Source organism: Anser anser (genome assembly GCF_964211835.1).
Source record: "Anser anser genome assembly, chromosome: 23".
In the NCBI taxonomy this organism is placed as follows: Eukaryota; Metazoa; Chordata; class Aves; order Anseriformes; family Anatidae; genus Anser; species Anser anser.
In genome coordinates, this window is record NC_139744.1 from 5,952,805 (window position 1) to 5,963,313 (window position 10,509).

Below are 10,509 nucleotides of genomic sequence, written 5' to 3' on the forward strand. Positions count from 1 at the left end.
AGTACAAGCATTCTTCCACCTTAATTTCACCGTAACAACCCCTTTTTCTGACTGTGATTCGTCTTACTGAGGTGGAGAGGTGGAAGAGCGAAGGACAACAGTGGGACAGGATTATGCAGTGAGAACTCGGTCCTTTCACCAGACTGTGCGGAGGTGAGACTTGTCTCTGCCTTTGCTGCCATCACTTTCTTGCTCAGTTTGACCTGCAGAGCACCGATGGCTCCCCACAGGGTGTTTTCACCATGCGTTGCCCTCGAAATGCTTCGTTGGACTTTCAGGATTGTAACTGGACCACCTCCTTCTCAGACTCTTCCTATCCCTTCGTGACCCAAATTCTGCAGGAACTTGGGAAGCATCTTCCCAGTTGTGCTACCTACTAAAATCAAGTTGTGCCACTGAGCTTTGGGAGGTCTTTTACCCCAGTTTACTGGCTGATGCTGACAGCTGTTCTTTCCCTTTTGGCCACTTATGAGCCATCTCACTCCAGGACAGCCAGCATCTGCCATCTCCCCTTTTTGCCACTGCACCAAGAGGTGCGATGCGAATGTGACTGATGGACTGGGAACCAGGCTGACATTGCTTCCAACCTCATCCTTGTTGGGATTGACCAAGCACAGGAGCAGCATCCAAGGGACGCAAGGTCCCAGTACATTGAGCTGCTTGTGGAGCTGGTGGCAGGGTTCAGCACCGCATCACTGTTGGGGAAGACCAAGGACAGGGTTTGTGATCCTTCGCTGGACTTGCAAAGGGTTCTTTGGGTGCCATTCAAGGGCTGTTCTGCTCCCCGACAAAATGTTTTGAGGATGAAACCTGTTCTCACATGAAGGGCTGGCTTATTGCTGTGCAGAAGGGTCAACAGAGTTGGAACTATTCATGGCTGCAGAACCTCCATCTTCTTACCTGCGGTTTGGTGAGGGCTGCAGGAGAGGAGAGAGGAGTCCTCAGCACTTAGCCCTGCTACAGACGCTTCATGCTAACCCTGCCTGCCGAGCACACGATGGCAGGAATCTCCAAGAGGCCCTCCTGTGTGTATGGCTCGTTCTGCTAAGACATGGTAAAAATAGCAAACTAAGTAGGGATTTTAGCCTCAACTCGCTGCGGCAAGAGTAAATAAGTATTAAATACCTGGGACAACGTGAGGGCTTTGTGTGCTGCTGCCCTGCCAGCACCTCTCCAAACAAAACAACCGCTCAGTTTTTTTGTGAGTGGTGAACTGCATAAAAGTGCTGCTTTTTGGGTGTGATGCGTCTTGACCAGTCTGCGTTAGCAGTGTGGAAACGAAGCCTGTGCAGTACAAAGGGCTTACGCTGCATCACTGAAAATACTGTAGCAGCTAAAGCAAGGCAAGCCCTCGTGTCTGCGAGCTAAGCGCAGCCGATACGCAGAACAGAAACCCAGCGCATCCTCCGTACTGTATGCAGAGCAGGGCAAGAGGCGGTGGAGTCGATGCTGCTGAGTCTTCAAAGCCCTAAATACTGTGCTAGGAGCTGCTGGAAGTTCGGCAGGATCTGAAGCACGGGTGAAGTTGCAGGAGGCTCTCCTGGAGACCAAATTCCTGGGTTTCTCCTGCTTCCTGAGGCCAGCAGGGGCTCATAGGGACAGGTCCATCGTGGGTGTTTCTCTGCTGCTTCACTCTCCTGCTCCGTGGCACCTGCTCCCTTCTGGTGCAGAGGGGATGGCGGCAGAAGGTGAATTGCCTGGAGGCAGTGAGGGAGCTCTCGCGGTGGCCTTGATGGCCCTGGCAGCTCCATGGGCATTGCAGGGTCTGCCTGGTCGTGAGCATCCCTTGGCACGGCTGGCTCCATGGCCCAGCACGTGCAGACGGATCTCAGATGTGCATTCGGAGCCCTGTTTCCTTCCCCAGAGGCCAGCGAGGGTTCTGGTGCAGGAACAAGCTCTCCCTGCACCCGGGAGCATCTTCCCTGTCCTGTGTGAGCTGAAACTTCTCAGTGGGATGAGGTGACCCCAGCGCAGCTGCATATGAGCACTGGGAGTTCAGCTCCAAGCCAGCCATGGCTGGTTGGAGGGTTTGGATTTACCACCGAACCCTTCCTCTCTGTGCCAGTTTCCTGTCTGGGGAACCAGGGTTGTTTTCTTTCTTTTCTTTTTTTTTTTTCCTGTGGGATAATTTATTTTATTCATTTTTAGTACCAAAGCTGGGTTAAAGGGTTAAAACAACTGGGAATGGTTTGCAGTGACACAGTCCTGTCCCTGCCTCTGAGCAGGGCGCTCTGACCCCAGGGGCTGCCGGGTCAGTCTGTCTGTCTGTCCGTCGGTCTGTCGAGGAATTCCCTCAGCACGTTAGAAAAAGAAATAACCACCTGTGCTCCCTTTAGCTACATTAAGCTGTATTTTTAATCTGCAAGCTCAGAACGAGGGATGTCCTTGCCGTTTTTCTAATTTTAGAGACGGGAGTGATTTTGCACAAGGTCGTTCAGCGAGTGGGTGGCAGAGCTGGCAGCAGACCCCAGGCCTTCTGCAGCCCGGCCTTTGCTTCGGCCATGAAGCAGAATCCCCCCGGCGGCGCTGGGCCCGCTGCTGGAAGCCCCTCGTGGGGGACCCTCTGCCGAGGGGCAGGCAGGGTCTCGGCCGAGGCCCAGAGGCCGGGGGTTTCCTTGGCTTTACGCTTCCTGCTCTGCTTGCCGCAGGACGCGTCCTGACCCGAAAACACGGCCCGGCCCTCCCTGACGCTTCCTCTCCCTTTGCCTTGCAGCGAGAAGCGCGCGCTGCAAGTCAGCGTCACCAACCCGGTGCAGTGCAGCCTGCACGGGCGGAAATGCACCGTCTCTGTGGAAACGAAGATTAACCAATCCCAGCCGGATTTCACCAAGCATCGTTCCGGTTTCGTCCTCTGCGTGCCAGGGAATTAGCATCCACTCCGCCAGCGCCAGCGCAGTGAGCCGGGGGAGAGAGCGGAGGAAAGACAGACCGGGGCTTTGGTCTCCCTCCCTGCGCCTTGGACCTTTCAAGGGGAATAATTTAGAGCTGCTCAGCTGTGACACAGTCATGCGCCCAAAAAGATCTCTACAGCTAGAGGTTTAGCAAACCCACATTCAGGAAAGGGTTTTACTACCACATGCAACGAAGGCTTAAAACAGTCGATGTGGCCTGTAACCACCTTACAAAACAGGCCAGAATATCAGGAAAGTGCATCTGAATTATTCCAAAAAAGCATTTATAGGTACTTAGCCCCTTCCTCCCTTTCCCACGTTGATTCTTCAGCCCTCTCCCCTGTTCCCTTCTGTGTTTGTCTGTCATTTTGCAATATTGTGCAGCCTCCACCGGAGGAACCAAAGAAACCGGCTCAGGAAGGGAGTCTGGCGATCGGGCACCACATCCTGATGGAGACGGAGCCCCCTTTGGAGAGGAGGGCCGGCGTCCCTGCCGCGGAGCCGCCCCGCGCTCTCCCAGCCCCGCTGGCACGCACGGGGTCGGGCTGGTCGGGGACACGCAGCTCGTGGCTCGCAGCTTCCCTGCTGGCGTTCAGGAGCACAAAGGCAAGTTGGTGGGAGCCGGGTAGCCCAGCGCAACGGGAGAGTGGGATTCACAGTGCAGAGGTGTTGGGTTTTTTAATCTATCTGCATTGTTTTTGCCTTAATTACCCTCTCCAGTGACCAAAGTGGGTTCCCATTTGGACCCAGCGGCCTTGCAGAGTTTTTATATGATCCCATGGCTTTTCAGTATCCCCAGTGATGAGCTTTGGGGAGGGCTGTTAGGAAGCACTGTCCGGGTCTCTGCGGGGGCCTAGGGACCCATGGACCCAGCCCAGCGCTGCCCCGCTTTGCACTATGGAGACACTGCCTCTGGCAGGGCAGGAGCACAGACCCGGCTGCAAGGCTGGACCCTTCCTACAGGTTTCCCAGTTGGGTGTCAGTGGCCCCATTGCCATCACCTTGGCTTTTCGGCCAGCATCACCTTTAGCTGATGCACAGAGCTTGGCTAACCTCGCTCCTGGTGTTGTGTGTTTACCTAGGGCCTTGGTTTCACCAGCTCTCCTCTGTGCCAGGTACACCACCAAGCTTTTTATTTAAGGCCAGCGAGCTGTAGCTCAGGCTGCGGAGGTGGTATTTGAGTGGAGGCGGCTGTGGGGCTGTTGGGATCCCGTAGACCAGGTCCTGGCGCTGCTGGTCAGGTCAGGATTTGCAGCCCGTGGGACGCGACCATGGCCAGGGGCACGTGTGGTGACACCCCATAGGTGCAACTGAGCTCTGGGATTTTAGGAATCAGAAGCACCTAACAAACCCTAAATAAAATGCTTAAAAAGCCATGCCGTGGCCTTGGGGAGCAGGGGCAGCCTTTTTCCCCAACCACTGCCAGAGACCTGAGGTTGATGGGACCAGAGCCCAGAAGCCCAGAGCCACATCCCAGCCACTGGTGCTTGCTCATGGGGAGCTGCTCGGGGACGCAGCGTCCCGCACATGAGGGCTGCCCCGTGGCCTCCAGAGGCCCCTCCAGGAGCCGGCAAGCACCAGGCACCCTTCAAAGGCTGCCCCACAGCTCTGCGGCTGTTGGGAGGCTGGCGGCGACGTGCCAGCTCCCGACCCTGCCCCATGCCCCTGCCCTGTGCCCCCTGCTCTGTGCCCCATGCCCCCTGCCGAGTGCGACCACCCAGGGCCCCCCACGGCCCCTTGGCCACCTAATCCCAGTTTGTGCCCCACGGCAGCAGCAGCGCCACAGCTGAAGCCATCCCACACCTGGGCGGGAGGAGAGCGCGCTTGCCCTCATCCCGAGGAAGCGCCAGTAGGAAAGTCCTCGCCATTGCTGTGCCTTTCTATTTGCACTTCTCGCTTTTTGTATCTAATGGTCCCAAAGCCTCCCTAGTGACACTAATCCGTAGGCAAGGTAGTGGCAGGAGTTTTAATCAGCACTTTTATACACTATCCCTCCAACGAAATGGTTGTACTGAATCATGATGGACAGCAATAAATTGCGTGTGTAGGAAATTTCTGATGCTATGAGATGAGATGGCAATATTGTATGAGATGAAAAATGTCTTTATAAAATATATTATCTGTTCCTGCTCTGGTTTTATATATATATATATAAATATATAAAATATATATATTCCTGTTTTTTTTTCCATAAATTAACTATTTCTAAATTGAATTTTGATTTTTCAGCCTCGGGCGATAATGCAATGAACTTTTTTTTTTTAAAGTAGTTGATATTTTAATGTGTAAAAAAGCAGAAAAACCTACTATCATTGACCTGGGTTTTTGTTTACATAATTCACTGTCATAAATAAAAAGACCAATTAGTTGCATCCCACTCTTGTGGTGCCCGTTTCTGACCAGCGAGGCGTCGCGGGGAAGACGATGCTCCTGACGCACGGAAGGGCAGTGGAGTTTCCAGGCCCCTTTCGGCGCGCTCAGAACCCGCGGTTCACCTTCGCGGGGCAGCCGTGCTGCGATGGGGAACCTTCGGCACCTTCCAGCTCCCGGCTCAGTCCAGTTTTGCTGCCGGCGGCGCCGTTGTCTCCTCTCGCCGTCCTGCGCCTGTCCCCTCGCCCCCAGAACGCCTGCTCTGCTGGCAGCCGCGTCGGGACAGCCCCACTCCTCGCTCAGCCCGCACCGCGCACCGAAGCCACCGGCGGCGGGGTGACCCCGGTGCCATTAACGCGATTAAGGCGCGGGCGCAGCTGATGCATTAAACCCCTCCTTCGTCAAGGCAAATCCAATTTTCCAGCGCTGCGACGCGGGCACGGAAGGCGTCTGACCCGCACGGGTCGCTGCAGAAAAGACTCCGCCACGAAACGCTGCCGTGTAATGGATGGTCAGTGCATTTTATTTAATCAGCACAGTACAAAAATAAATAAAAATAAGGGGAGGGGATTAAATTACAGGCACACTGAGCCCCATGACACAGTCTGTCAGGTTATAAACCACACATACTTACAAACGCACTATACACATACATACAAAATGAGACAAATATAAATTAATAAGTAACAATACCCACCAATTTGGTCAACAAAGATCTACAGAAGAGATTGCACTAAAAAAACATACGTACACATGTATAATTAGCAGGTTCCAATGTACAGCGATGAAGAGTTTCAAGTGAAAAAGAAAAAGAAATGGCACGTCATTCCTCCCTCTCGCTTGCATGTTTAACGACCGATGGACCAGAACTAAACTAGAACTGTGCACACGAAGAAAAAAAAAAAAAAGAAAAAAACTTATCAGTCCCCAGGCCTGATAAGGGAATACCGGCTCAAGACTGCGGTATCGGGGTGGTGTCGGGTCTTTGTGCATGGGTGTAATTTTTACAGCCATCTCTTGTAAGGTTTTCTTTTGATTTTTTTGTGATTTTTTTCCCTTTTGTTTTTTTTTTTTTTTGAAGACACAAAATGCTTCTGTTTGCATGCGCAATACCACTGTAAAAGCAACAATGAAAGAATAAAGAAGGGTTTCTCCTTTTTTTCCCCCGTAGGTTAGTATTTTTGTTCTAAAAGTATTCATATAGCAGCATGTAGATTTCTTTCCTTGCTTGCACACTCAAGTAGATCCTTACACAATACTCATGATCAGTGCACGATGGGAACAATACATTTCACATTGATGTAATGATACAGTAGCAGTTATTTCCCTACCCCAGACCCACTCAGAAATCCGAGTCTTTTCAAAGAAAATAAATAACGGGGCGGGAGGGGCGGGGGCCAGCCCGGGGCCGGGCAGCTCGGCCCGGCCCGGCCCTTCACAGCTTCGTTCCGTTCCGATCCGTTCCTTTCGGGTCCGATCCGATCCGTTCCGATCCGATCCATTTCGATCCGTTCCGATCCCATCCGCGCCCGCAGCTCCCGCACCGGAGCCGGGCTCCCGCTGGCGGCCGCCCCCCCGCAGCCGGCGGGGCCCGCAGGGGTCGCTTTTTTTGCCCTTTTTCCTTTTTTTTTTTTTGTGTGTTTTTTTTTTAATCCCATTTCCCCCCCCTACCTGCTCTTTGTCTCGGCCGCGCTGTCGCCGGGGCCGGGCCAGACCGGAGCTGCCCCGCTCCCCCCGGGCGCCCCCCGCCCCCCCCGCCGCAAGCCTCAGGGCTGTTTTTTTTTTTCCTTTTTTTTTTCGTTCTTTTTGCCTTTTTCCCCCCCCTCCCCCGCCCGGTTTCGCTGCAGCCGAGCTGAGCCAGCCCCGGAGGACGGGAATATTGGGGAGGGGGGTGATGGAGAAGGGGAGGGGGGGGGCGAGGTCTCCGCTCCGCCGCCGCTTTGCTGGGCTGGGGAGGAGGTCGGGGTGGGGGGGGGCCCCCGGTCCCGGGTCGGGGGAGGGTCGGGGGGGGCAGCCCCGGGGGCGAGGCGGCGGCGGCGGCGGCGCTCACCGGTCGAGGCCGATGAGCAGGCGGCCCTTCTCCTCGGCGCCGCTCTCCTTCTTGAGGTCGGCGAAGACCTGCGTGAAGAAGTGCGGGTCGGCGTTGACCTGCAGCATCTTGGGGCTCATGAGGTCGATGATGGAGAGGCAGCGGTCCCAGAAGGCCTCCTTACAGCTCTCCACCAGGAAGGGCTTGAGCGGGTAGGAGATCTCGTTGCCCATGTAGGAGTAGGAGAGGTACAGGCAGGTGAGCAGCACTGCCTGCAGTTCGTGGTCGCTGGCCACCTCGGCCGAGATGACGTCCCGGCACAGCATGTAGAGGAAGACCACGTTGGCCGGCGTGATGAAGCCCTGGTCCTGCCAGCCCTGCAGCAGCAGCGAGCGGTCCACGGAGCGCAGCCAGAGCACGGGGTCGGTGGGCGAGAGGTGCTTCAGCCGGTAGCAGCGGCGGCACAGGAACTCGCCCAGGCAGCGCAGCAGCTCGCTGGTGGACGCCTGCACCACGACGCGGCGCGGGGTGGCGGCGGCGGCGGGCGCGGCCGCGGGGGCTTTCTGCGCCGAGGCGAGGGCGGCGGCGGCGGCGGCGGCGGCGGGGGGCGGCGGGGCGAAGGTGGCGAGGTTGGCGCAGGAGAGCGACTTCTTCAGGTTCTCGTTGTTCAGGTGGGTGACGTTGCTCTGGTAGCCGCCGTTGGGCTGCACCTTCTTGGAGCTCTTCTTCTTGGCCGAGACGGCGGCGATGCGCTTCCAGGGCAGCACGGAGATGAGCGAGTGCCGCTTCAGGCCCTTCTCCTTCGCGTTCTTGCTGTTCTGCACCGCCGTGTAGTGCCCCACCGTGGCCGCCCCCTCCTCGAACAGCGGGGCCTTCCGGTAGCTCGGCGACAGCGACAGCACCGTGCCCATGGCGCCGGCCGCCCGGCGGGGCCCGCCGCCCGCCCCGGCCCCGGCCCCGGCCCCGGCCCCGGCGCGGCCCCGCGCTCGCTGCCCGCTCCGCCGCCGCCGCCGCCGCTCAGCGCCGCGCCTCGCCCCGCCCCGCCGCCGCGCGCGCTCCCGCCGGCGCAGTGCGCGCCCCCGCCGCCCCGCCCCGCCCCGCGCCCGCGCCGCCACGTGCGCCCGCCGCGCCGGCGGGAAAAGGGGCGGGGAGGCCCCGCCCACCGCGCCCAGAGGCCACGCCTCCGGCCACGCCCCCTCGGCGCCGCCGCGCCACGTGCGGCCGGGGGGGGTGGGAACGGGAGGGGACCAGGGTGGGAGCCCCGGGGGGACCCCGGGATAAGGGGGGGGAGCCCCGGGGGGACGGGCACGGGGCAGCGGCAGCCCGGTGACGCCGCCGCCAGCACCGGGCGCGGCTCGGGCCCGGCCCCGCAGCGACGCCCGCAGGCGGTGCCGGGGCAGCGCAGCCTCTGTCACCGCGCTGCCGCCCGGTCCCGCCGGCGGGGCAGCCCCGGGAGGGACGGGGGCGGGGTTAGGGGCCCCCGAGCCCCGCGCCCGGGGTTGAGGGCACGAAAAAAAAAACCACGAGGTCGAGGCCCCGGCCCCGCTGCTGCTGGGTGCTGCCGAGCGAGCGGGGCCCGGACGCGCAGCACGGCCCGGAGCACCCCCGCTGCTCTCCTCCCCCCCCCGCCCCCAGCGCCGTGGGTTTTTCCCAGCACGTGGAGCTCGAGGGCCGCAGCTCGCAGCGCAAGGGTCACACCTGGGATCCCTGTGCAGCAGCTCAAAATGCCGGGCAGGGCTCGAAAAGCTGCGCCAGCAGCGAGCCCCCAGCCCGGAGAGCGCTGCACGGAGCCACCTGGCTGCAGCCAGGCCCCACGCACCCCACCTCTGCCCTGGCACGAGGAAATCCACAAGGAAAGGCCTGGCCCCACGCACCGGGAAAGCCACGCGTCCCCCGCTGCTGCTGCCGGCTCCTGGCGGCCTCGTGCCCTCTCGTCCCCACAACCAGCTGCACAGGCCTCCTGCAGCACGAGCAGAGAGGGGCTGTGCAGGGCCAGCCCCGGGGGTGCCACTCTTACCAGGACAGGCCCCTGGATGTTAAAAACGTAACCCGGACCCCTGCAGCACGAAACACACCTTCGTGTGAAAGCCTGGTTTTTAAGTTAAGCCTGTGAAGGCTAAGCTAAAAGGGTTTACCAAGGCCTAACCGTTGAGCTCATTTGGCCCCCATTTTAATAGGGTTGGACATGGAAGGCAGGTGTGCAGATGCCTAGCAACGCCCAGCTTCCCTCAGAGAGCTGGAATGACGAGCGTGCCATCGGGACAGCGGCCCCACAGCCACACACCCTGAGCCCCTTGCCATGCTCCTGTCTGCTCGCTAGCTGCTGGGTCAGGACCACGTTGGTCTTCCCTCACCCTTTAAGAGATGATGGCCAGAGCTGGACACCGCCCTTGCTGAGGGCACATGCAAGATCTCCACCTTTTCCTGCTCTTTCCTTCACCTCAGCACCTTGTTTGTGCACGTAATCGCCGCACACGCAGGCTCCACAAATGAATTTCCCCTCATTCACCTACAATCAGCAACCTAAATCAGCAAATCACATCCACAGCTAAGAACCCCCAGGGGAAAACGCCACTTCAGCGGCATTACAGTGAACTGGCCAGAGCAGCTTTTGGGAAATACCTTATGAGATATTTATAATTCAAAAAAAAAAACCTACCAAGGAATCCAGGAACGCATTCCCCCCATGCCTTAGGCAAGAACAGGAGTTAGGTCCTTTGCGTTTTCCTGCCCTGGAGCACCAGTCCTGCAGCACGAGGCACGTCGGCTGTGGGACCAGGGGGAGCATCCTGACACTGCACGGTCCAAGGCCACAGCTGGCATTGAGCCCCTGGGGGGGAAAGCAGCGTGCCAGCGCCCCGTCCCAAGCGTGGGAGCTGAAGAAGGGCTCCAAAACGTTTTACAGGGAGAAATTGAAGACACCCAGCTTCCTTCACCTGAGAGAGGCCGAGGCAGCCTGACCGCAGCCACCAGCAGGGAGCCGGGAGGGCCCTGGACAAAGCAGACAGAGCCTGTGCTGGAACCCAAGGAAAACAGAGCAGGCACCAGCACTGGGGCATCACGCACCTGACTGGAAAAGTGGCTCTGAACCCTCTGCCAGCCAGCTCACCCCGTGGTTTGCCGACTCTTCCCAGCACTTGAGGCCTTCACGTAAAAGCCAGGTTTCTTTCCTGGCCGATGCAGACCTGCATCCATTCCACCAGGCAGTGTCAGGGATGG

At 58.5% G+C, this 10,509-nt stretch overlaps 2 protein-coding genes across 2 annotated transcripts in view; one reads left to right on the top strand and one right to left on the bottom strand.

Annotated features, from left to right (window-relative positions):
• The window catches only part of MYO1D (myosin ID), a 158,099-nt gene extending 152,831 nt beyond the window's left edge, over positions 1-5,268 (top strand). The window contains exon 22 of the mRNA XM_083808955.1: positions 2,714-5,268. Coding sequence (XP_083665081.1) covers positions 2,714-2,870 — 157 coding nt within the window. The 3' untranslated portion in view covers positions 2,871-5,268. The remainder of the gene's footprint in view (positions 1-2,713) is intronic.
• A 495-nt stretch (positions 5,269-5,763) lies between these two features.
• On the bottom strand, positions 5,764-8,301 carry CDK5R1 (cyclin dependent kinase 5 regulatory subunit 1). Its single transcript, XM_083808961.1, has one exon. It carries the CDS (start codon positions 8,199-8,201, stop codon positions 7,308-7,310), a length of 894 nt encoding a protein of 297 aa, XP_083665087.1. The 5' UTR covers positions 8,202-8,301; the 3' UTR covers positions 5,764-7,307.
• Positions 8,302-10,509: the final 2,208 nt, after the last annotated feature.

Excerpts from the sequence above, each read along its gene's own strand:
- CDK5R1 (XM_083808961.1), bottom strand. The coding sequence starts at position 8,201 with ATGGGCACGGTGCTGTCGCTGTCGCCGAGCTACCGGAAGGCCCCGCTG.